We start from the raw sequence: 27,796 nt of genomic DNA on the forward strand, positions 1-27,796 counted from the left end.
AGCCACACTTGCCCCAGGTCCTACTGAGGAAATGATGCCTATTATCTCAAGGCGTACCACTCTATGAAGCCAGCTGGTACTTTTAGCAGGATGTTGAAAGACTGATCACTGACCTTAGGGTCAAAACAATCCCAGCCGATGTCAAGAAGCCAGGCACCAACACACCACGACCTCTTACACTTAGCTGAAAGCTGGGCAGCCACAGGGAAGGTGTGGACTGAAGAATTGGACCTACCATTTATATGAAAGTAGATTTGAGAGGAGAGATTCTCTTTTCCCCCAAAAGATAAGAGAGCTAATCCTACCAGACATACAGCAGTTTGTGTACTTCACGAAGAGTAAAGTACAAATTTAAGAATCCAAAACTATAAAACTGTCCTAGATAACTGATTCCATCTCATTTCATTCTGTCACAGAACTTGTGCTTGGGCAACAAGGGCATTTCACCCCAGTTTACGGAGATTTAATAACTTTAGTCACTTGTCCAGCCTAAGTATGCCCATTGTCACCCACACTCTCATTGTTTTTTTTTTACATAACAGACACATTTATTTACTCTATTTCAGACATTTTATTTTTATTCTAACATTAGGCTTTGATAAATACAAAAAGATTCACAAGTACAAAATTTCGGTATAGTTTTGTGGCAGTTAAAAAACCCATGAAAACAAAACAATTTTTAAAACAATTCATCTCCACATAGTTGAGTGACAGTCTTCTGAAGTGTGGCTGTAAAAATGGTAAAAAACGATTCGCGATTATGTTAAAATTTTTGATGACTCTTTTTCACTTGTTTCAAGAAAACCATCTTGTGACATTTACACTGGATGGAATCCTTACCTGTATTTTACCCGATTCCCTGTCTCTTTGGGGCTTCTGAAGCAGGAAAAGCTGGATTTAGATTTATAGCTATTATTCTTTCCAATGTTAAAAAAAAAATAACGCTGAAAAAGATCAATGAATGTTTCATAGTAGCGTTAATTTCTGCAAGGATTTAATTTACATATTCACACTGCAGATGAATTACATTTGATGAGCTTTTAGGTTTTCAAAGTATTTTCAAAAATTCTCTTGAAAAGATTAATTCTTTCTATTCCTAGGATTCTGAGTAAAAATGACAGACTGGAACAGGGGAAGTACAAGTTTATCCTTCTGTTTTCTTACCTACTAACCTCTTAGACACAGAGAACAGATCTCCAACGGTCTTTGTTCAGCAGCTCTAGGTATGGCTGAGATTAAAAAACCAAAAACCAACAACACTCGCTTTACTCATAGTTAATGAAAATATTGCCAGGATGTCGTAGACGTGAGGACCAGACAGGCACTGCAAAGACAGATCGGAAGCTGTCTCACAGTTTAGACTTTTTTTTCCTCTGCTTAATAAGGAATAGGTTATCATTGTAATCCTCATCCAAGCAGCTCTCCTTCTTCCTATGCCTGCCCTGCTTGCCCCGCTTGCCGTCTTTGGGCAGCTTATCTTCTCTTGATTTGTGGTGATGTGAGTGCTGAAAGGACTTGTGAGGCCTCTGGATTTTGAAAGTGCCAGGAAGAGAGTGGATTTTGGGGCCCCTGGGAAAGTCCTCGTCCATGTCGTCACACCTGCTGGCCTTCCTGTGCTTATCACGTTCTCTGTTGCTCCTGCTCATGGTTCCTCTTTGGGTTTCTTGCTTTTCTTGAGGCAACCTGTTGTTCTTCCATGAGGCCTGGCTCTTCTTCGCATCATGGTGGGACCTCTGATTTGCTGCTTCCATATGAGGCCTCTTGAACTGCCTTGGAAAATCTCCATTTTTCTGGAGTTCTGGAAAATATGAAAGTATTTCTGCATATTCTGCAGCTAGACAGTCCATGCAGAGCTTTCACAGGTCTGTAAGTAACTTAGCAGAGAGGGAAGTCAGACATTTAAAGGCATTAATGATATGACATTCTAAAGAGTCCTTACTAAGGTAAAAATCACTCCCTAAAAATTGTATGGTTGTGGCTCTATATTTCTGATTGCTAAAAATGGTAACATCCAGAAGTCCAATGATCTTTATTCTGTTTGGTACAATTTAACTAGATGAAACGATGCAGATGAGGACCCATGAGAGCAGTAATCATCTTAGCTATGTGAAGAAAAGTCATGTCTGACCAACTCAAGCCCACGACAACAACGTGAAGCAAGATGCATAAAATGTCCTTCTGATAGTCTCAAAAGACATTTCAATACCTCTCTGCAGATAAAGTCTGGCCACAGTACTTACAAGTGGATGCCAGACTGGACAGATTATTTTTCTAGAGCAGAGATCGCTGGCTTGGAGAGTTGGTGTGCACATGTGTACAACCATGTGTATCTCAGAGGTTTCGGGGCCAGATCTGATGGTATATTTTGTCAGGACTTGGCACTCTTACTACAAACGTCTGATGGTAGTGATTCTGGATAGGGTAGGTGGGGGACAAGGTTACAGTGAAGGATGACAACTAATATGTCAATAAAAACTTCAAGGATTAAAGAAGTGCCCCCCGCCCCAAATAAAACGAAGTACAAAGTAGTATATTTAGGGGACAAAAAGATGAATTCTAGAATATAGAGCAAAAATAATTAATTCCTTAAAGCCTTCAGCATAAAATAAAAATTCCAATGGATCATAGCAAACCTCAAAGTGGATCTGTGCCACAGAGCTGCCAATATAACAGGTTAAAAATAAAGTTTTTTTCTCTGATTATAAGACTTATAAACACTCATTACAGAACACTTGGAGAATACAGAAAAGTATAAAGAAAATAAAACAGAAGCACCCATAATCCTTTAATCCAGAGATGACATTTTGGTGAATTTCCTTTTAATCTTTTTAAAAAAGCCTGGAAAAGAATAACAAAAAGGCCAGAAGAGTCAACAACGTATAAGTTAACTTGAAAAACACAGAACTATTTTGTCCTGAAAGCAAGAAAAATAATTTGGTAAACCATCTTGAAGTATATTGCAAGACAGAACAGAAATAGTGAAAACAGGCCTATATTATTACATAATTTGATGAGAAAGGACTTTATGTTAGCAACAGTAAATAAAGAAAGCACAGAGGGTGACTGTGGACCTGGAGCTCTGTTTGTTAATCATGGCCAAAAAAAAAAATGACTTCCTGGGAAGCTCCAGGAATTACCAGAAATCATCTAGCAGAGAAAGCCTTTCTTTCCATGAAAAATACTAGAGATAGACAAAGGGAAAAAATAATCACCAGTCAAATAGAAAAATCTCAAAGGAGCCTTTAAGAATTCTGCACATATATGGATAGAAGTATTTTCCGGCTATTTTCTAAAATGGGATCATTATGTTAGAAGAATGTTTATTGTGAATAGATTATAACACAACATTTCTGAAGTGGTTATTCGATTTCTGGAGATCAAAGTTCCAGTTTCTATGGTGATTATTAAAAACACTTTCTGTGCTGACCAATGACCCTCAAAGCAGGCAAAGACATTGCAAAAAAATAATAAATTTAGGAACTACTGCAAAGGTGATCTAACGAGAAGTCTAATAACATACCTTTTACTTTCCGTTTAATTCTCTGTTCTCGCTCCCGAATTTCATATTTGTCGTCATAGTAGTAGATGAATGGAGATGTTGGAAAGGTCTGGTTAAACATCCGCCTTTCTGCACATTCCTGCAAATTGTATGTGAAATTAGGAAGTCACGAGGACACACTGTCCAGACAACCTTTTTACAAGATCATGGACCACTGCAATCGCAGATGAGCCCCACGTCACCGATACTCACCCTGTGGCTGCAGGATGTGGTCTTGCTGGGACTCTAGGAGGTTCACCCAGCCTAACACCCAATCATGTTTACACGCTATTCTTTCAGACCTGGATTTTCTTCCCTTACTTCTTTACCTATGAAACCCTTATCTCTTTTCAATCTTCTCTGCCAAACCCGCCCTGAGTCAGAGGTAACAGCAATGTCTGGGGGTGGGTGGGTCCCCACTGCACATGCTTCAAATCTGTTAGAGGGTTTATTTTATTTGGTCTTATGCTGTATTAGACCTTTGCTTGTCTGTCTCTTCAACAGCCTTCCATCAGGTGCTTCTCCTCTTTTTCTCTTCACGTTCACACCCTGCATGTGGGTATACATTTTTAGCCCTCTGCTCTTTTCCCTCCACACAAGTGGTTTGTAAGCTATTTTAACTCAATTTTTACTGCTCACGAGGGCAGTTGATTCTTATGGTGGGGAGCAGGGTGGTGGTGGGTTGTATCTAGTTTGAAAATGCTCCTAGGTGATTCTGACACACCCCAAAGGTACCCTCTCTTCTTTTTGCTTCCTCACTCAAGATGAGGTCACTCTGCTCTTCATCAGCCTTGGACAGCTCCTTACTCTCGTGGCTCTGGCCCTCCGTCAGCTGGCAGCTCCCACAGCCACATAGTTGGCCTGAATCACACCCCATATAGCAGGCTTTGTTTATTAGGATCTGTGACACACACCCATTCTGCATGTCTGAAACCAAATGCTAAATTTTCTTTGAAAGAGGTTTCCCTTTGGAACTTTTCCATTTCTGTCTTTTGTCATCTGGCCTAAAATTTGTTTGTAAGTGTTTATTATTTCTTAGGTAGGTATTAAAGAAAAATTAGAACACCTCTTAGCAAGAAAGTATATGAAAGATCTGCATAAAGTTTATCTGATTTATCATAATTTTGACATTAAATACTTGATTTGTAATTCTAAGATATCTGACCAAGCTGGTACATACATACACTTAGGAACATCATTTGCTGAGCTCAAAAAATTATGAGTCATTCTAAATATACACTTAAGTACTGAAAATAAAGTAATGGAAATCTGTACCTACCATTAAGCTTTATCAAATCATAACATTTTACCTTAATTTACCTCAGTTTTCTTCTCTAAGAATTAAAGCATTATCAATATAACTGAAATCGTTTGTAACTTTTCCATTCCAGAAGTTGCCATCGTCTTAAAGTTGGTGTCTCCCATCCTTACATGTTTTTGTACTCTTACTGCTAATGAATATTTCAATAAGTAATAATGTGAGTTTGAAGTGTTCAGACTTCATAAAAATGTTATTATTCTGTAAATATTTTGCGATGGCTTTAGGTTATAATAGCTTCACAGAATAAGTGGAGTAGTGTTTTCTTAGTTTATGTTTCTGAACAAAGGTTCAGTAAAACTTGACTATAAAACTATCTGGGTCTGGTGTATTTCATTGGGGATTATTATGATTACTAATTCAATTTCTTTAGTGGTACTGGTTCATGTAGGTTTGTTTTTCAGTCATTTTGATTAATTTATATTTTCTAGAGAATTATTTAATCTGTATTATCAGATCTAACTTTACCTTTATGCTTTTGGTTATGTTGATGCTACTAATTTTGCTTTCTATTTCAATAATTTTGGTTCTTATCTTTATCATTTTCTTCTTTCAGCTGTCTTTGGATTTATTCTGTTGTTGACTTTCTGGATATTATGCAGTTTGAAAGTTATAAGGCAAACCTATATGGTAACATAAAGAATTGTTCCTATAAACCGCTATCCATGGTGGTTCCAAGTTCCTAGAAGAAAGGATGTTCATGAAGGACCTGGTTCTAAGATTCTGCTATGGTCTGGATGTTTGTGTCCCCCCAAAATTCTTATGTTGGAACTTGAACCCCTAATGGAGTGTTTAGGAAGTGATTAGGTCATGAGGGCGGAGCTCTGATGAACAGGATTAATGCTCTTATAAAAGAGACTCTACAGAGCTCTCTGGATGCTTCTACCATGTGAGGACAGAGCAAGAAAGTGCCCTCTATGGGGAAGTAGGCCCTCACCAGACACCGAATCTGTGGGAACCATGATCTTGGGCTTCCCAGACTCCAGAACTGTGAAAAATAAATGTATCTTGTTTATAAGCCACTCAGTCTATGGTAGTTTGTTTAGAGCAGCCTGAATGGACTAAGACAGATTCTAACCATAAAATACCAAGAGCAAATTACAACTACACAAGGTACTAGAGATCCTGACATACTGCCAGGGTCCCGCTCAACCTTTCACATCCTCCTGAAGTAGTCTCACTATACAGTGACCATCAGTTCCTGCAGCAGTTTATCTCCTGTGGAGCTGCCTGAGACTGTTCCTGCCTCCCCAATTAGGGAGTGAGTAGAGTTAGGGAAGGATGATGCCACATTCACTTCACAATATCTTTCACACGAAGAAGCTATTCAATAACATCAATAGAGCTGAATTTCTGAAACTGAAGGGGAGCGGTCCTCGGACATCTTTAGTGACCTGCATAGTCTCCTTTTTGGATCCTGTATAGTCTAGACTGATGTGACTATACAGAGCTATACAGTATTGTAAATATTTTCCAAAGCTAAATGTAAATTGTATTTTGATTATCCACATCGCTGGTCCCCTCCATTAGCACAGACAATGGATAGTTGGCTATATAATTTATCTACTATTCTGGATTAGCCACACCACTGATCTTCTTCATTAGTGTGGATAATCTAGAGTTCTTCATCTATGGCAGCAATGAGGCTGCCAAATTTGCTTTATTATAATTTAAAAATGATCTAACTCTAGATTTCAGGGATAAATTCCAAATGCTTTTAATATATTTCCTATCTACATTAACAGGAGTGACTAATAAGCCGTATGTGTTCAACTATAATTGTTTTTCTTTAACTGAACAAACATAAATGCTAAAATTATACCCCTCTGCTCTAAAGAGGCAAGCAAGCATAAACCGTACATCTATGTGATTTGCGTGGCAGTGGACTGCTTATGTGAGTATGTTCCCTAAACAGTATTGGCTACATCTGAATTTTGGCAACAAGAAGGAATGTAGAGAGCAGTAAAAGATCTCGAAATGATAGTTTTGTAAAAAAAAAAAAAAAAAAAAGTATTCTCTAACTAGGTTTTCAATGTGAGTTCTATAGAAGGGAAGCAGGTACATGGTGGGGTCTCTCCATCTTTACTACCACACTATGGATTTGATCACATTGAATGCAGCAGCCAAACGTCAGTGGCGAGAGATCTTTCTCTACAACTTCTTTGCTTTGGAGATAAACAGACTGGAGATCTGAGAGAAAAAGTGGGTCGTTCAAATCACATGGTTAAATCAGTAGCAGAGCAAAAAGTAGAAATGAGGATCAGAACTTCGTGCTAGCTTTCTTCCCCTTTACTCCACAGTCTTACTGCCACAATGTGGAAGATAAACCTGATCTGTTGATGGACTCTGTCCAGCGCTTTTTCTCAGCCTTTCTCTCTCACCACACTGTAGAGCTCCAGCCCTGAAGTCTGCACAAGTGAAATGCCACGGTCAGAATTCAAGATGTGACCTGTGATACCACCCCCTCCTACCGCTCACACCCCTATCCATTTTGAGGACTCTCTACCGTTGTATGCTGTCTACCTCCTGTCGTCAGATCTGATTGGATATTAGGTTATTTTGGTTTCTAGACTGTTATGAGTCTACCTGGAGACTGGGAATGCAGTTCTCTATAGGCATTCTCTCCTGCTTGTGTCACTGCCTTTCGCCCTCTACCTTAGGATTCCCAGATGTATGGGCTCCGAGTCTATTCTTATTGCAGCCTGTCTCTGGAGTGAGCTGCTGCTGATTCACACTTAATGAGACAACTAGTTAGGAGCCTCAGTCCCACCTCACAGCAAGAAGTTCTTTCTGTTTTGAGATCTCAGCATCTAGAGCACAGAGAGTTTGGCCCTTGCAGTTGGGGTTAGGGGAAACTCAGGCTGGATAGGGAATGTGGACATTTGTCAAAGAGGCCGGCTAGTTGATGATACAGAACCTCTGTCTTTCTACTAGTGAGTGTCACAGTTTACTTGTGAGTGATGAAGATTTAACTGAACATGGTACTTCAGAAAACTGGAGATACTGCAGAACTATGTTGAAAATCTAAAGTCATGATTTGGCTGTTTCAGAGTAAGGGTAATCGTAAGCACTCATGTGAACCGTGACCATTCTGTTGATTACTATTACTTGTCTGATTGACTTGATAAGCTGTATTTGTCTTAGCCTAACTTATTCACATATATTTAAAACAATTAGAGGAACATGCTCTGACAGATCTGCGACTCTGGCAGGGATGGGAAAAATAAATCAGCTGAAAATATATTGCTACTTCAGGATGTTAGTTTATAAAAACGTAAGCATTCAGGTGTATATTCTTTTTGAGTTCATCTTTTAGCAGCCACTCCCTGAACAACAGAGTGCTTTATGCCCAAATGCCACTTTGACTTACGTGTCCGTAATGGCCTTCTTGACCACAATTGTAGCAATACGTTAAGGCTGATTGTCCAGAAGGGGTCTTCGGCTTTTTGGGTGGTCCGGGTTTGGTCTGTAACGTGAATATTTGTGAGAGTTTATTAAAGGTTAGAAGAAAATCATAACCACATTTTAGGAATTTCTGGTGAGGTGATGAGGACCTAAACTACAAGAGTAATAAGGATAAGGAAACAGATCTGGGAAATACATTAGGAAATAAAACTGGTATCACTTGAATACTAAAGAGATACAGCGAATGAGGGAAAGGAGAAATCAGGATGCTTTCCAGGTTTGTAACTTGGGTGAACTGTGTGAGTAGTGGTGCCAACAACTAATTCAGCAAAGGTAGGAAAAGGAGGAGGAGACAATTTAGAGGGAAAGATAATGAAGTCTGTCTCGGATTTTGAGTGTTTAGGTGGAGCTGTCCATCAGGCAGTCGTCTACATAAGGTTAACGTTTAGGGAACACGTTTGAACTGAGGATGAGATCTGAAAGTGATCCACTGAATAATGGAGGCTGAAACGACCGGAGTGAACAGGATCGCCCTAGCCAGTATGTATGAGCAGTAGCAAGCTAAGGCAGGTACCCTGGGCATAACAGCAGTTAAGGGGCAGAGAAGAAAGGATAAAGGATGCACAGCCACAGGAGAATGTCATCACAGACCTTAGAGAACAGTTTCAAGAAGGATAAACTGATCTACAGGGTCAATTATAGTAGAGAGGCCTAGTGAGATTAGAACTGAGAAAAACCTGTTAGATTTGGCAATTGTTCATGGATAACTTATTGTGAGAATTATGGAATCACTGGGAAGGTGGAAAGAGTACAGGGCAATGAGTGGAAGAGTGAAGAGATGCATATACCAATGTGGTAAAACTATAGAGAAGAGCAAGGAAGTGATTACCCACAAAAGCCAGGACGGTGGTTACTTTCATTGGGGAGAGAATAGTGCACAGAGGGTTTGGGGATAGATGCAATTTTCTATTTCTTGAACATAGTGGTGTTATATAACTTGAGTGTGTTCCATAACTAATTTATTAACTTGTACACGTTTAATGTACTTTCTATCACGTATATTACAATTCATAATCAGACATGTTAAAAAATGGAATAGAAGCTGTAGAAAAGGAGACAGTAGGTACATATGATGATTTTAAGAAGGGGCAGAATAAGATGGGGCAGTACTTAGTAGGGGGATTTGGTAGAGTTTGTTATTAGCATGGGAGAGAACTGAACCGTGTGAAAGCTAGCAGAGATGGAGAAGTTGAAACCAGAGGAGAGAAAGGAGAAGACGGATTGAGCAAAACCCGTGAGGCATCAGGGGCTTTAAATAAAAGGAGAAAAACCTAATCCCCCTTCTCACCCTTTCCCCATTTTGTTTGTTTGTTTGTTTGTTTGTTGTTTTGAGTACCGAAGAATGAGAATAAACTTGGGTAAGTTTATTTCTAAAGTTCTTTATTCGGATCCTATATAAAACGAAAATACTGGCCTGCCAACTAATTTTGTTGTTGTTTAGTGTAGTTAACAGGTGGTTTGTGGAGGTTTTATTTTCTTGACATAGGAAAATAATTTACAGGTTATAGAAATCTTCAAACAACTTTACTTTTAGCTCCTATTTCCTAAAATAGAATACTGGAGGATGACAATAGCCTGAAAGATCTTTTCTGCTGAAAATGACTACAAATACTCTACAAAATGGCATTTACAACCTCAGCTATTATTAATTGAGATATAATAAAAAAACACAACTAACAAATGTCTTATATTCTCCAACAAATAAATGTGGTTCATGAATTAAGACTAGCTAAAAGTCATTAAGCGTAGTTTTAACAAGTATGCACATAAGCATGTACTCATTACAGTGGTTTACAAACTAGATCAGACAGTAGGGTACCAAGAAGACAAAAAATTATTAAGCAGAAATGATTTTTCCATCTGAAAAGGTAACTATGTTATTTGATGTGACACAAAATCTAACCGTGAGCACATGTAGTTTAAGAGAAAGAAATAAAACCAAAAGAAATGGTGTCATGGATGTGACAGTAGAACAGATAATGTTTCAAGGATGAAGATGTCAAAAGCTACAGATGAAGATGACAAAATCCACTGGACTTAACAATCAGGAAGTTGTGTGGGACTGAAAACTGTTGTGAGTAGTTTCATTTGAGGGGTAGAGGCACAAGTCAGATTGTAATGGGTTCAAGTACAAAGATGCTGAAGAATAGAACATAGATGACTTTTTCAAGAAACTAGACTATGTATAGGAGGAGGGAAGGGGACAAGTAGAGCAGAATATAAGTCCAAGGATGCCTCTATCAGTGACATTTACCAGTACTGGGCACATGGCATGAGCATATGCATGTATTTTCCCATTAACTTATTAAAAAGATACTGAGTACCTAATACACACCAATTAGTGTTCTACAATTAGGTAACTGAGAAGTGAGCAAGACAAAAACCATTGTTTACATCTCCATGGTAGAAGATAGACACACACACAGACACACAGACACACACACACGTCAGATAGTAATAAATGGCATGCAGGCAATCAAAATAGAGTTATGGGAATGAGAGTGAATGAGTTTTGGGGAAACTCTCACTGGGGTGGTATTTAAGAAAAAAACAAGTATCTGGTGACTCAAGAAATGGTATTGTAGGCATAAGGCATGGGGAACAAGTAGTGCAAAGCCCTAAAGTGGGCATAAGCTTGCCATATTTCAATATCCGAAAAACGTCTGTGAACTTGGAAGTGTGGTGGGTGAAGGAAAAGCAGGAGAAGAGGAGATTCTAGAGGTGGAGAGGGGTCAGATCTCTTAGGGCTTTATAAATCAGGGTGATGAGCGTTGCATTTATTTTGAGCATTGCATTTATTTTAAGTGACATGAGAAGGTAGTTTGAAGCTAACAGTAGGTGCTCAATAACTAGGTGGCAACTGTTAGTAGACTAAAACTGATGATAAAAAGAATACACACTCCCGAATAAATGTTCTCTAAAAAACTGATGTGTTTATAAATTTTTCTATTTATGTTTGTGCAAATACATGGCAATTTATCTCTGATGCAAGATTTCTAGATTCATTGATGAGAAAGACAATATGCTATGTTTATTCCACTTGAAAAAGAGATTCCATTGGCTCAAATCCTATGCAAAAAGACAAGATGAATTGGGAAGTAATGATGAGCGGGGGCTGGTGAGAACCAAATTAGCAGGGATATCCAGACTGGAGAACTTGACTTAATAGGTATGGATACAAATAGAGACTTCCTCATGGGAGGGGCCATCTATACTCCCACAGCAATTCTGGTATCTCTTTAGAGTACAGAGTGCAGGGAAAGTCACGCTACTACACAGCTGTCCAGTGGTTCACTCCCATCATCTTTTCTCAGAGTAAAAGCCACCTTTATTTAATACTGCCACTGTGCTCCTTATCTCCCTTTCCCTTTTCACCTTCTAATGTACTAAACTGGTTATTATGTTTCTTATCTGCCTCCCCACTGCTAGAATGGAAAGTACATGAGGGCAGGAATCTTTGTTTGGTCCACTATTTACCCTTATGCCAAGAGTCTAGAATAAATGTTGGCAAACTATGGCCCACAAGTCAAATCTGGCCTGTTGCCTGTTTCGATATGGCTCACAAAGTAAGAGCAGTTCCTACATTTTCAAACGAATAAAAAAATCAAAAATATTTTGCAACACATAAAAATTACATGAAATTTAAAACTCAGTGTCTGTAAGTAAAGTTTTATTGGAACACAGCCAGGCACAGGTTATCAGTGGCTACTTTTCACGCTACAGGGGCAGATTATGAAAGAGACCATATGGCCTGCCAAGCTAAAATATTTACTATCTGGCTCTTCACTAGAGAAGTTTGCCAACACCTGACCTAGAACATACTAACTGCTCAATAAATAGGTGCTGAATGAGTAGATGTGAAAGACTGCAAAATTTTAGAGAGTGCAAATGAGTTATGTAGCCAATAAAGGTGCTTTCAGCACTTAAAGGTGCTGAAAATCTCTGCTACTGATTGAGGACACAGAGCAAAAGCTTTATGGAATTTCTCTGACTTTATTTTATTGCCCAAGTTTGATGAATTACTGGTAGTCCCAATGCAGTTCTGTCTGCTTATATCACTCTTCCCCCAGATAAACATGGCATACTCCTTCATCCCTTGGCTTAAATGTCATCTTAGTAAGGCTTTCCTGACCATCGTATTTAAAATAGCTAGCTCTCTCCAACTGGTGCTTTCTATCCTGCTTCGCTTTTTTTTTTTTTTTAACTCCATGGCATCTGACATACTATATATTTTACTTGTTTTGTCTCACAGGGATTTTCTGTTTTGTCCACTGGTGTACCTCAGATCCTGGAAGAGGGACAGGCTTGTAGTAGTAGTTCATTAAATATTAATAAATGAATAATGAGGTAATGCATATATGAAGTACATGGCCCATAGTGAGCATCTAATACATTTTAGTCACTAAAAGACAACCTGTAAAATTATGCTTTGATATATTAAAAAGCCTGAATAAATTAACACAACTTCCTAAGTGTTTCCCCTACTTAACATTGAGAGTATGGTGCATGTTCTGGCAGAATCAGGAAGGAGTTAGTAATACAGAGAACAAGAATTCAGTCTTAACAGTATCAGGGATAAAGAGATATTTTTTAATTGAGATTTTAAAAGCATGGTTCATGTTGAAATTTATTTTATTTTAAAGTAATCTCATTCAAAAAGCCTCAAATTTAGCCCCACTGTTCATTTATGATCCCAGATGAAGAACAAACATTTTGATGTTTGTTCATCTGAATAAATCTCACTAGTTAAAAACTTCCATTATTACTAATAAAAACAGCAACAGTATTTATATTGTGCTACGACATTCTAAACTGTTTCACAATAATTAATTAGTAAATGACACGACAAACGCTATCTACGTACTCTCATTTTAATAAACTATCATGTACCAGGACTTAATAGGAATGAAATCAGCCTAGATCTTACCTAATTAGAGAACATTTCTGTATTCGAATACAGTAGTGAAAACTCAATAACAATTTCCAATGGACAAATTTTCATACTATGATCTAACAAAAATCTTAAAACTATTTAAAGTGTTAGAAATATAAATCTGTGACTCAATACTTCTGCCTTGGAGTATGTCTTTATTTTTAATTAACAGTAAAGGTCCAATTTAAAGCAGAATGTGTCAACTGATTAGCTCTAAGTTCAGGGTTCTGTCATACCTGCCTGTACTGTGGTTGAAAAGTTAAACGCAGGGAACGAATGTAGTTTTATAGAACTTTTTTAAGTTAAAAATTTATCTAAAGACTTTATTTGACCTGATGGATACCAAATGAACTATTTATGAAAGCAGCTCTTTTTATTTTTTTTTTTGTACAAACATTTAAATAATCTATATTTGTAGGGTGATATCTTGGAGATTACTTTACTATCAATATATAGAAGTAATAACCTGATAGATAGCATTACCTATGAAAGGTCCATCCCATCTGCTATTCTTGCTGAAAGCTTTTCATGCACCAGTAAACTCAGTAAATATCAGAAGATAAAGCATAAGCCTACCACGCCACGGATTTACTCCTAATGTCTCCTCAAAGTGCAGCCCGATGCAACGATTACAAATGATTTTCTTCTAATGTCATTTTACATAACCCTTTTTTCTGCATGAGTAGTTAGTGCGGAATGAATGAATGAATGCCATTAAAACAGTTAATCATTATCTGGGACACTGGCCTTACTCCCTTCACTACTAGGAATCTCCATGACAAAGGCCAAGAGATCAAAACGCCAGAGCTGCCTCAGTGTCCTATTTCTAACAGTAATTTTTTATGCAAATGAACCTGCTGGGCATCTCCCTCTGTGACCTTGAGCTGTCCTTATCTAAACTGACTTTGATCCAATGAGGGCTTGCATCTTGTTGAAGCTCATTATTATATAGGGTGTGTAATCAATTTCACTAATTAAAGGGAATTTTCTACTCTTGTGACCGCAAAATGGACTTATTTTTTATAATCATACACATGCTTAAAGACTAGACTATATGTTTTTATTTATTAATCCAATTTGTTATATGAACATATATTAAAAAGTAAATATATTAAATACCTGAGGTAAATGTATTCACGACCAAATGTAACATTGAGTAAAGTACTGAGCGTTAATTCCAGTCTTTCTGAACAAGTTACATTTGTACTTACACCTCTTAAATTCACATGCTTTTCATGCTTGAGAACCTATTCTTTCAGAGTATTTCCAATCGACTTATTCTTTCAATAAACTCACTAATAGCACAAGCCTCCTGCATTCATATATTTTTTAAAAAAACCTAACCCAAGTAATCAAATAACATTTCTAAAGAAATGTTACCCCACACCAAAAGCTTGCCGTCATAGTCAAAGTCCATTAGTTGAAGAAGGAACCTAATGGTATGAATTTGACATTTAAGCAGAACAGAAGTTTGAATTAAATATATACTTCTTCTCCTGTTTAAAGATATTATTTTTACTGCTTCTTCTAGAGGTCAGATATAGTTTTCTAAGTGTTTTATTTAGTTTTATGCTCTCCTTTGGTATTGTTTACAATATAAGTGCCAATGGAAAGGTAACCGGTATATAATCAAGAAAAATCACATCTGGGGCCTAAAGGAATCAAAAGAAGAAACTTAAAAGTTGGACAAACAGTTGCAGTGAACTGAACCAAAGCTGAGTCTGTGAGAAGGCAAAAATGATGATCCCACATGACCAAAGATACAAATGATGCTCCTCCCTTTTCAGTGTTTTTCAGGGGTGGGTCTTCGTACCTGGGGATCTGAACTCCAGGTCTATTCCAACCATGGTTTTGGACAAAGCCTTCCATTTGCACAGTGTTCTGGCAAATATTCACAGTATTACTTCCCTTTGACGAATATTGGGAGGAATTTTTCTTTCCAAGCTAAAGGCTTTGAAATTATTTTGAAACAAAGCTTCCTTTATGAAATTCTTTAAGCTTTGCTTTTTTTCTCAGTGAAAAAAATTCAACTGTATTCCAGTGGATATTGCTACTAATTTTCCCCAATTCTAAAATGCAATTAAAAGCACCTTATATAATGATACACCTAGATTTTCTATGTGTTAAAAAAAATGACGCCATGTACCCAACAGACTCCCGCTCCATCGGGTAATTCCTTAATTAGGCAGATTTCTGAAACATGTATTATGTACACAACAGACCGGAACGTCTTCTTTGGAGCATTTTCTAGTCTATCGGGTGATTACATCATTAAGCCACACATGCTACGTAGAAAAAAATCCTTATGAAAATTCATGAAAAAATGTACAGCACATCATTAGCATGCAGCAGACGTGTACGCTTTTGATATTTTCTCTGTTAAAAAAAAAACTACATGAAGTAATTAGTCCAGGTCATGAAAACATGAAAAAGGTACCAGACACTGGTGAAAATGAAAATTGCAAAAAATTGCATCTCTCATGGTTAAGCTGAGAGTAATTTGCTTTATTGGAAAATGGGTTCTAAAACAGTGTTCATCTGAATTGCGGCAGAATAAAGAGTGTTGCTTTATTGATTTGATATTTCCTATGTACACATAATTTCCCCCATACCTCTCTTTTGGCTACTCCTAAGTTTACAAACCAGTGGGCTGAAGGTTACAAATAACCAGTGGTAAAACCATTAATTACCCAAGGCTTTGCAGTATTGTACATCTGTATACTTGTATCTTCATTTTGTGTAACCAAGAGTGTAAGGGATTGCACAAGTGTCTTTTTTAATAAGTCAAAACTACCCTGAAGTTATATGAATAGAGGTAAATTGCTGGTATAACTCCCAACAGTGAAAAGATAATATATTACCGACATTGTGAGGCAACATCTAAAAGGCAAAAGATTTGAAGACTAAAAGAAATGAGACACAAGTTTTATAAAAAGAAGCTATTAAACTTATTGATTTCTCTTTTTGTAAATGAACCCTGCCCCAAAAAGAAAAACCCAACAACACAAGAAAACCCCAGTAAACGGAGAACAATGAACATATGCAAGACAGTAAGGATCACAGTAATTCACTCCCTGAATGCTCCAAATCTTCATGGCTTAAAAGCATCCCAATTTTCTCCAAAGGTAGTGGCATTTATTCACTGGGCCATAGCTAATTTTACATGGAATGCAAAAATGTTAGTTTAAGTTTAATTTACCACCCTATTTAAATATTTCCAATGCAGCTCTCAAACTGCAGAGCTATCCCTCCGTCTATTTTAATTTTAAAGTAAGTTAGCAAAGGCTTCCTTCTTAATCCCCAGAGACTACCTACATAGTGACACAAATGCACAAATTTATGACAGCAACATAAATGCTCTTCTGAAGTAATGTGCAACATTAAGTGAAAATCGTTTCCTGGAAAGATATTATAGGTATCTATATTTTATTTGCCATCTTAAACATATCTGGGTCTTTATGGCCTTATTTTAAAAATGTATTTCCTTTTTATATTTCCTGGTGCAAATGGACTGCATAAATAAGCAATGTGCTATGAGGCTTCAGACCAGCCGATAAAACCTTTCAATTTTCATGCCAGCTTCTTCTTTTGTAATTCAAATCCGCCTGGAAACTGGCAGCTCTGAAAACTGAAACAAGCACTGCCACAAATACCTTGTAATGCTATCGACCTTGTCTGCCCATGCAGTGAGAAAGGGGGATGCGTATGTGTCTGCAGCCATCCAGATAACACAACTCATTTTTTGGGGGGAGGGGGCGGGGTGGGGATAACAGAAGCCAGCCCCAGACTGTGCACCAAAAACAGTCATTACCAGGCGCACTGGAGAATAAGTCTCTTCAAAATACACAGTGCATTTAAAAACCATATATGAAGCTGAGCCACTGCTGTCATTACCAATTTTAATTTAGCTCCTTCAGTTTGCCAGCTAGATAAACTCTTTAGTGCTGTTTTTTAATCTATTTGCCACATTTTATGTTTAAGATTATAGTAATATGGACAGGAGAAGGAATCACTTTTAGGGGAAATAAAGAAATAGATCCGCTTATCAGCGCCCATCAGAAAGTTCATTAATCAGCCAGGCTTTGTGCCCTCTAAATTGAAAGGTTAAATAATCCTCTCAGGAATATTTCTCGGCCCCTCCGCCAATTGTCCGGAGAGGAGCTGCCATTCATAGCACGCGGGATCGGTGACAGGGTATCTTACCACTGTTTGGATCCCAAACAATGATGGACAAATGGCCTGGTTTACAAAGAACCTTTTAGTATACGGATGGAAAAGGACCACAAGCTTTGATGCAGGGTGGAGATGAGGGGGGCGTGGAGACAGGATGTTGGGGGGAAGGGACAGAAAAGAACACATACATGCGTGAATCCATGGATATTTTATGTGAATGTTTATTGGGGTGGACTATAAAACACAGAATGCACATTAATATACATCCTCCGACCATAGGAAGTCCTTAACATATTCAAATCTGCTTATATATTTTACGTACAATTGTACATAAACCATAATTGAAAAACTGTAGAGTAATAGAACTGTAGCTTTATTATATTTATTAGTCTATACACAGGGGACCCAAATAAACCCCAAGATTTTTATTTTTACCATAACTCCACATGACTTATACTCTACAGTACTCCCCACTCCCCCTCCCCAACCAAACCCAACCCTGCTTACTCTACTGAAAAATACTTAACTATCAGTCACAAAGGCAGGGAATTCCACAGCTGTAAGGACCTATTTAAAAGAGACCTTTTTCGCTTTTACAATATGCTCCATCTTAGCTTCTGCTTGTCTTAAAATAAATAACAAAAATGGAATAGGAATGCTCTTTGAAAGAATACAAATCGCATGCACTGAGAAAGTGCTTAATTTTGTGTTGCCTTTTTTTCTGTACCTATATGAGAATATGGGTGGGTGTCTGCAAAACAACTGACCAAGCTCTTATAACTCAACATTCTGCTGTGAAATCAGTAGAGTTTCTGGCATCAATCATATGAAAACATTGAGCAGTTTTACCTGAAGTGCAAAAAACTAATATGCTATTTGTTTCATTCCTTATCTGATTAACATAAACCCTCTATCCCTAGCAGAAAGTATCATCATTGGTGTGTGTGTGTGTATGTGTGTGAGAATTATTCAATGTCATATTATGCTCATTATTTATAAAGGAAGGAAAGATTTATGAAATTTCATTTGCTTATGACAGATAACTATATTCAGATGACACTGAAGTTACCATTTAAGAATTATACATTAACTTAATATATTTTTTCAATATGATATCATCATATCTTTATATGGCACATATTTTATAGTCATTTCTATTAAGAGAGGAAGAAGCCTAAAAAATTTTGTGATCTACTCTTAAATGTCTTTATGATTTTTAAGCAAATCAAATTAAGAAAATAATTTGCTGTATTTAATTAAAAGTTACTCATGTACCTATCTAGAGAAGACAAACATAATTAAAAAATGAAAACTGAAGTAAATAATTTTGTTAATAAGATACTGCTTGTATTTTAATGACTATAACAAGGAAACATTTTTATGAGACTGAGAGTAAAGAGGTCAGTATGAATCTCCTTATCTTAGGCAAACGAGTCTTCTCAAAAGACATTATAATAATCTGAGTTTGGGCTGTTAGCCCAGAGGCCATCTCTACAGGTGTGAGGCGTTTATGGGTTTGCTGTATTGGAGCTCAGTGTTGAACATAGGCTCTTTGCCAGGTATCGTGCAAAGTACTTTACATTTATCATCTCACTGCATACTTACAACAACCTAGAAGGCGCTATCCCCATTTTTCAGATGAAGAAACTGGGGATTTTAGAAGATAAATATTTTGATTAGGTTTTGCACATCTAGTAAATGAAAGAACCTGAATGTGAACCAATGTCTAACCCCAAAGCTGGCATTCTTTTCCTTATGATAAAAAACATACCCTAGTAATTTCCTCAGAAATAAGTTTGCCCTTCCAGCCCAATTTTATAATGTTTTTTTCTAAGGACTTCAGTAAAATGAGGAAGAAATGTGGCATAACTATAAAGAAAGGAAATGTGAGAGACCCAAGAAAGACAAAATTGAGATTTTATCGTTTAAACAAACTTAAGAAACTATCCCCAACTTAGTTCCCCTTAACTGAAAAGGCAAGTAGGGTAATCCACAAATACATTTAAAGGAAAAATATTTATGAAGAATGGGTATTTATAGACATGAACATATCACAAAATTATAAAGATGACCTTATAATCTAACAGATTCGATGCTATATGATTTTTGAAAAAAAGTAATGAAAATAATGGGGTAGCTTTATTACCAATTGATTTACATGTGTGAATTTTTTACAAAGCTAATATGCATTTCTGAACACTATCATGGAAGAATTTTTGTTTTTGAAATGTGATCTATAGTGTATTAGTATACCAATTAAGGTGAAGGTCTACTTTAATTCCAAAGATATTATTTTTTTTTGGTTAAATGCTCTCTAAACACAAAGCATTTTTCTCCATATAATATTTTTGATATTTCTTAAAACCCAGAGTTGTTGGTCTTGGAGGACCATTGCTGAGCTCAAAACAGCTGGAAGAAAATCCTTACAAATGTACAAAAACATAACTTTTAAGACTTTCTGGTACGTGGGGATCAATGGCAAATGAATTTCAATAAAATCTGACTGATTTTTATCAATAATTCATTAACTTTTAGTCGAGATTTAGGTTTTAAAACCATAACTTAATTCAATTTAACTACTGCAGTTTATACCATAAAAGGAAATATAACACTAGTTTAGAAAGATTGTTCATGCCCACAATCAAGGGGTTCTTTCAGGAGTCTTTTCCTGCAGATTATTTAAAAGATTAACCAAAACCCTTGACTTTATGGCTGATCATGACTGTATCTAAGTGATTCCTAAATACTTAAGACCTGTCAGGCATTAACTGTAATCTACCACGTCATTCACATGCATGACTACTAAGAGGAATGTTTTAACACAAATATCACACATGGTCCAGGATACTTTATTTACTTTTATTCTTTCACTGAAATATCCAGAGAAGATTATGAAAAGCTCAAAAATCTGGAATATATTTACTTAAGGAATGGAATGAATCACCTGTTCAAAGTACATACGAAAAAGAATCACTCAAATATGCTAAATTTATTCTACAAAATACTTCTATGCTCATTATGTGTGGTTAACATGACAAAGAACAGGCACCATTAAACATTTCAGATTTTTAAACTATAATTTATTAGACAGTCAGATACTATGCAGTGTTAAACTGCATGAATTCTGAAAATTCTCAGGCTACTTGTTTATATTCATTTTGTCATAACAGGGGCACTATTTAAAAGTGTAGGGTTGCAAGTAAAAAAATGTAGTTTTCTTTGGGATTTTATGAATAATTTATGTGTTTTTTGAGAAGGAAAAGATTTTAAAAAGTTATGTATACTAAAATTATAAGTACTTAGAAATGGAATTAATTACCACAAAATTTAACTATCAAGAAGAAATTGCCCTTATATAATTCCTTTGTAAGTAAAGGTGAACATACCTGGGAAAGAGAAAAGGATAGTAAAGAGTCCAAATGTAATTTTCCATCTTTTTATCATCCTCAGGAGAAACACTTGTTAACAGATAAGAAAGTAAAGACTACAACAAGTATTTCTTTAAGTTTTTCAAATAGAAGTAAAACTTGAAGCTCATATAGAAAAAAGCACCAAGAAATTTTTTGTTCAAATGAAGAAAGGAAGTTACTGTTGATAATAGAGCTTCAGGTTCAATAAGTTTATTATTGAGTAACATGTACCACCTAAAAAATGAACAGAAATCGCCATGATGGGTAATTAGGACATCAGAGATATTTAGAAGGTGGCAAAACCACAGCTGCTTCTAGGACAAAACATTTATAATAAATCTTCTCTAAACTGTGTGAATGCTGCATACTTTTCATTACTTATCTGAAATACTTAAATCTAGATTAGAATTATTGTCATAAAGCACTGATAGTATTTAAATATATTAACACAAGGAAAAAAAAACCTGCTTGCAATATGCCATATTGATTTCCCATTTAAAACAAATTAATTTTTTCATTAAAATCTTGAAAATCAAATATGTTGAGAATCTCTCTGAAGGGGATGACACCTCAATATTTCTTTGAAAAGAAGGAAATATAAAGGTTCTCCCATGTGCTCCAATACAGAGAAATAAATTATATCTAAATCTAAATAATTTTACTCTACTCCCATTCAAAAATAAGTTTGTATACAAATTGTCTAAATGTCTGAGGAAACACTGTGAGAGGAAAAATAACATGTGCATTTATAATTCACAACATTCACTTTCTTCCCCTTCTTGTTACAGAAGCTTTAGAAAATTGCTTTTTGATGATTTGGCAAATTGTATTTATTTTTAAATGAATCTCATTTATTGAGATTGATAATTCCAGGTTTCATTTGCTTTGAAATTGCATTTTCCAATTGCTTCCAATGATAAGTTCTGGCAAAATGTGGCCCAACATGCCAGTGGAAATAAAGATTAACAAAAAAAAATTAGTTGACCTACTCTGTAAATGTAGTAATTACTATTTTTTATACTAAATTCAAAACAAGGTGAAGACTGATGTAAAAAATTACTAGCAAAATGTTGACACTAAATTCTTTAAGAACATGGTATTTAAATAAATATAAAAATATTCACATAAAATTTCCATTTGAAAAATCTTTACAAATTTTAGTCACAGTTCAAATGTATTTTCTATCTGTTATCACAGATGGAGTATTAGAAACAAAGTTATCAATGCTTATTCAGAAAATTCTTTTTATTCAGACACCAAGGAACTTTAAATATAAAGCAGTCTGATTTATTTTATAGTACTACAATGGAAAGATGACCCTGAGGTACTACAAAACAGTCACGTGCCTTCTGAATCATCAGAGCACCATTACATTCACCTCAGGAGTGTTTTAGTACTAAGAGTATTTTTAATGAAAACTAAACTGAAAATCTGAAAGAGATATAGTATCTCAATAGCAACACTTAACCAATCAAAACACTGAAAGAGTGACACCAGATAAAGAGAGGAACAAAAAACTACAAATTTAAATAAGAGTACTCCTGGTTCTTAAGGAAGCTGGCAGAGTGAACTAAAATACGAAAATAAATGAATTTATCAAAGTGTTAGTTTAGGATAATCTGTATGCCAGGCCTCAAAAAATGGTACAAAGAAAAAGTTAATTTAAGTAATTCCAAAATAGAGGCCTAGTTCTCTCTGTATTTTGGAGTTATTTAAAATACAGCATGTAACAAATTTCATTTTCTTACACATGCGCGCGCGCGCGCGCACACACACACACACACACACACACACACGAAAGACCTATCAGTTGATATCTACCATGTGAATGGGGTTCCTGTGGGTTTTGCAGTTCTGTTTATATAGCTAAGGATAGATAGATAGTTAGGACTCCCATTGGATATCCTATTAAGAGAGAGAGGGTTTTTTTTCCCCACCATAAAAAGAAAAAATTCTAGCTTGAGGATGACTTTTTGAAACTCTCTCATTTTAACTTATTTTTTAAAAAATCAATTTTAGTATTAGACAATTACAAAATTGTTACCCACCCTATCTTACATCACAATTCTAGGATAAAGACTTTTGTATAGCTATAGCCTCACAATCAAATTCTTTTTTATTCCTTTCTTCTGGACTATAAAACATGATTCTAACGTTAAATTTAAAGTTAAAAGTTGACATTTAAGGTTACCTACTCTGCGGTACAGCATAGAATGCTTTAGAAAGTAACATTCTTGTTTCATATAAAAATCTCATTTCCATATTGTGAAAATACATTTCTAAATTGATGTTTCCAAGTAAGGAGAGGAAACTGAGTGGCAAAATGAAATGGTATTTTTAATTATGGTCTATGATATACTCTGGCATCTAACTAGTTCAGGTAAGACCTAACTGAGGGTAGGTTAATTACTAGTAACCTCTGGTCACAAGCCTTTCCCAGGCTAGAAAGGAAAGCCAGAAACTCTGCTCCCCGCCATTTCCCTGAGAGCCAGTATTTTTCTTTGTGAAATGTGAATTCAAGGCATTTCAACATTACATAAAAAATTTTATTTTTCATATAATTCGTCCTAAAAGGTTGCATTTGCTTTCTGCTTAAACTTTTAGTTAAAATAAAAGGTAGCAAGTTGTAACACAGTTTAACAACGCACACAAAGAAATCTAAGCGCAAAATTTAACATAAAAGATGTATTGTTTTTTTTTGTTTCTTTTGGTCCACATACGGTCCCCAAATTGCAAAGTTCTGGGTACTTTTTTAAGTAGTTTAAAATCAAGATTAATGAATGTCCAAAGCCTATCAAATTATAACCTCTACTAGTTAAAAATTCTGTTGGTTGTAAAAACTCTGTTGGTGGCCATTTTGGCCTAGGATTTTTAATATAAATGAGACTAAAAATGACTGGGGATGGGGGAAGGGACTTTCTTTCTTGAATAGAGGGAAATTTTACCTAGAAAGATGGAAAAGAATATTCAAAGTCAAGCTTTACCAAAATTTAAAAATATAACAAAAATTAAAATACAAGAATAGTGCTATATTATTGAAGATTTAAATTTTTTTCTAAATATTTTTTGAAAGAGATAAATACATAACTATTTGGAAAAATTACTTAATTGCTAAATAAAAATCACAGTTTTTTCTTTTTCCCATGAAGATCTCTAAATTGATAATCTAAAGTTATTAATTATATGACAATGCTATAGCTATTAAAATATATCAAGAAAACTGACATAGTCAGATAACATATCTATAGGGATATATAGGTAGTGTTTTAGAGTTTTATTAGCATGTACCCTTTAGAATGATGGTCAGTTTTTATTAACATAGTGAAATCTAGTCAAGTTTAGTTAAAAAGCTATTCTATTTAGATACACGTTATTAAGGAGGCTTTATTTGATCTCATGAAATTGCTGAAAATACTGAACATGTTTCTTCTCTAATATTCTTTTAGAATGTGTTTTAAGAAATTTTTGATTTGGAACGTTTCACAAGTCCACTTATATGAATCAACTTCACTCTCTCTCTTATGTGTTTGAAAAATAATATGTTTAACCTGACCTATAGTTTTTTTCTTTTTTCTTTTTAAAGAAAGTGATTCTTGGATGGACCTCAAATTGTAGTTGCTAAACTTTAGGCTGTGTAAATGTTCTTCTAGTTTTCCTTACTGGAAGGCAGATAAAAACAATTGAAAAGTTCTCAATTGTAAACATTTCCAAACTGAATATACTAATCAATTTCTCCCCACAAAAAACACAGTTCCCTTTGGGGTGAGAAATGGACACTTTTTGGTTAGAAAAGAAATTAATCAATGAGTAAGTGTAGAAATTTCCAGAGTTTTAAGACAACTGGTTTAAATGAATATCCAGTAGCAATTCTAACCCAGGCTTCATTACTCAGTCACTGCTCTGACTGATACCACATTCATGTGTGAGTGTGAGGGCTACTATGAGTCAATAGATGGCAGTCCATCGCCTAGTAAAAGAGCTGAAGATGGCTAAATTCACCATGCATCTTGCTTTTATTCAGGATTAAATACTGCCTAATTGCACACATTTGGATATTGCCTATATACATAATTATTTAACTATTTTATTTTAGATGGATTGATATATATGTACATGTTTATAAATATACAAGTTTTGCATTTATACTTGCATAGTAAACCAATCCCTAATTCCTAATTTAAACTTGATAATTATGAAATGTGATAGTTACAATATTATTTTGAAAATTAATCAGGATTCTAGACAGAGACAAATAGATTTTTCAAAGTGATTGTTATACCTATAGAAAGAATATATTATAATTCCCCCAAAGGGAATTCATTTTGTTACATTTATTTTTTCCTAACTATTCTTTTTACAATTTATGATTTTTAAAAACTATAATTTTAAATAAACCTTCAAACAATTATCTGATGCTAAAGTCTAATTTCTATTCTTTTATGTCAGTTATATAAAAGAACATAGGTGCAGATAATGAAAAGAATGTCATTAAAATAGTATTTCCCACACTTCAAATTTTCAAGACTGGAATTCTCGGCGGTGGGGGGGTGGGGGAAGAAGAAATGTAACGTCAAATCCATTAGGCTATTACTTAATAAAAATGCTGATTAAAAAAAATGGTATACAAAGAGTGACTGTGATCTTGAAAGTATAATATATGACTGGATTCCAATCAAGTTTAGGCTATAAGGATTTCACCATGTTAGGATAAAAAACTGATACATGAGCATAGATATAATGTAGCCATATAATTTATATCTATAACATATGTATAATATATATAGGGTGTGTGTGTATGTTGGTGGGGGTAACACTAAAGATTTTAACAAAATCCAATTTAGGATTGAGGGATAGTTGAGGAATTACAGCTTTCTACTGAGAATCTTTAAATAAATTAAGCAGTGATAACAGAATGTAGAAACAAACCATCTGATATGATTCTTTGCTTCTTGGGCCTTTGACAAACATATTGGTAGTATGAGTCTATTTATTGGTTTACTTTTGATTTCCATAAAAGGAGAGCAGTAAGAACACATGTTTTTTAAAAACTTTGCCCTTTCTATTTTTACTGTTTTCCTATAAATAAAACTTTTTAGTATGTTAAACTTTAAGAAGCAGCTTTTAATTACACTGTATAACTGTATAATTACAAGAGTAATTTTTATTGTTTCTTGCTCCACACAACATAATTAATATACTAATAGAAATGACTAGTAGTGCTATGGTGAATTATTGAAATTAATAAAGCTGAATGTTACAAATGAACTGACTTCACAATATTGAGCTTCAGTCAACAGTTCCATATTAAATTGTTTTCTGCTTTTACTTAGCCTAAAATCACAATGAAAGGAAACCAGAGAATTGAATAACTTGAAGGGTATTAAGCACATATTTATATACTTTGAATAAGTCAAGAAGGGCTTAAGGATATGACAGTTGAATTAACTATATGTCTAGCTTTATTAAAATATACATGTAAATATTTCAGTAAAGCCAGAAAAAATGACAATGGAAGATATCGTGGACTATATGTTTATGGACTGTAGATAATACAACATTTTAAAGACACTGGATTACTATTATTTTTTTTATGGCTCCTAGCATACTTGCCCGCCTTTAATTTAATGAATGTAGTCTGGGAAGACTGAGAGATAACATGATGCAATCATTAAATGATGTGAGTAATAAAAAACCAACCAAATCTTTTAAGAACAGGAAGATAAAGGGTAAAGTGGTAGGCAGGGGAGAATAGAAAAAGTATATTATTGCTCTCTCAGTGCAAAAACTCTTCAGATGTTTATTATCTTCCAGTAGAAGATGCTTGTCTATATTTTATGGTCAGCAGTTCAGAGAAGGGTAAATAGGCTAGGTCTTGGGGAAAATAAAAAAGGTGTTTCTACTCACTGTTAGGTGATACTGCCTCCAGATTTCTGGGCAAGCCTGGAAAATAAAAATATTGATCAGCTGGGAGCATGAAACAAGGTACTTTACAGCCTGTTGGTTTTGGCATAACCCAGCATCCACCGGTGTCGGTCACAGGAAAATAAGAAGCTTAACAGAAAGGGTCTGCATTTCAGCTTCAAAAACCTGGCTAGACAGTTTAATTGAATTTTACACTGGTTTAACACACTCCCTGCCATTGTCAGAAAGCCAGTAACAAAGTTTTCTCTCTTTTTTTTCTTTTCGGGTTAGAAGTTTTGGGCACTAAGATGTGATTAAGAGCCATAACTCAGTTAAACTGATAAATGAACAGCAGTGGTCAAAATCAATAAGACTCACCAAGAACACTTTTTAAAAGAATACTTTGAACCTTGGTAGTATGATAGAAAGCAATTTAATAGCAACTGCTTTTAGGAAGACTTCATTGTGGTTATATATTTCTGATGTCTGTTACCATCTTTTACCTAAACACTTGCTGCTAACTTTCACTCCTCTATGTAATAGAGCAAAAAGGGAATTAAAACAAAACAAAAAATGTCAAGAATCTAAAGTCTATGTCTTTCCCCTTAAAAGTCGAGTCTTCTCCATCTTCATATTTTTAGAGATACAACTTTAAAAAATCCAATAAGATCTCAAAAATTTTGCAAAAGATCGGATTATTGAAACCAGAATAGCTGATTGCAAAACAAAACAAAACAAAAAAACAAGAGGAACATCAACAAAAACCGGCTAGAAGATATTTTCTTGTGGATACACATATGAATCTTCTTTCTTTACACCTGAAGTATGACTCTGTTAAAGAGACACTTTTCCTAACCAGGCTCTTTATGAATAGTTGATTGGTTTATAATCTTCTCAGAAAAAGAACTGTTGATGACAGAAATATTTTAAAAATAATAACCATATTATGCTAATGGTTCTAATAAATTAAACTGCCAACTAAGGGCAATTCTTAAAGTAAATGTGAATTTATAGCTTTTGCTTAAAAATGTGTATATACACACATATGTATATCCATA

At 35.2% G+C, this 27,796-nt stretch overlaps 1 protein-coding gene across 4 annotated transcripts in view; it reads right to left on the reverse strand.

The window, feature by feature from the left end:
• Positions 1-556: 556 nt before the first annotated feature.
• Positions 557-27,796, reverse strand: part of ZCCHC7 (zinc finger CCHC-type containing 7) — a 192,276-nt gene continuing 165,036 nt past the window's right edge. For all 4 annotated transcript variants that reach the window (XM_006911571.3, XM_025046544.1, XM_025046545.1 and 1 more), the window contains 4 exons: positions 26,742-26,777; positions 8,227-8,322; positions 3,521-3,638; positions 557-1,798 (listed from right to left, as the gene is read on the reverse strand). In XM_006911571.3, coding sequence (XP_006911633.1) covers positions 1,350-1,798; positions 3,521-3,638; positions 8,227-8,322; positions 26,742-26,777 — 699 coding nt within the window. In that variant the 3' untranslated portion in view covers positions 557-1,349. The remainder of the gene's footprint in view (positions 1,799-3,520; positions 3,639-8,226; positions 8,323-26,741; positions 26,778-27,796) is intronic.

The sequence above is a fragment of the Pteropus alecto genome, unplaced genomic scaffold, assembly GCF_000325575.1.
Source record: "Pteropus alecto unplaced genomic scaffold, ASM32557v1 scaffold114, whole genome shotgun sequence".
In the NCBI taxonomy this organism is placed as follows: Eukaryota; Metazoa; Chordata; class Mammalia; order Chiroptera; family Pteropodidae; genus Pteropus; species Pteropus alecto.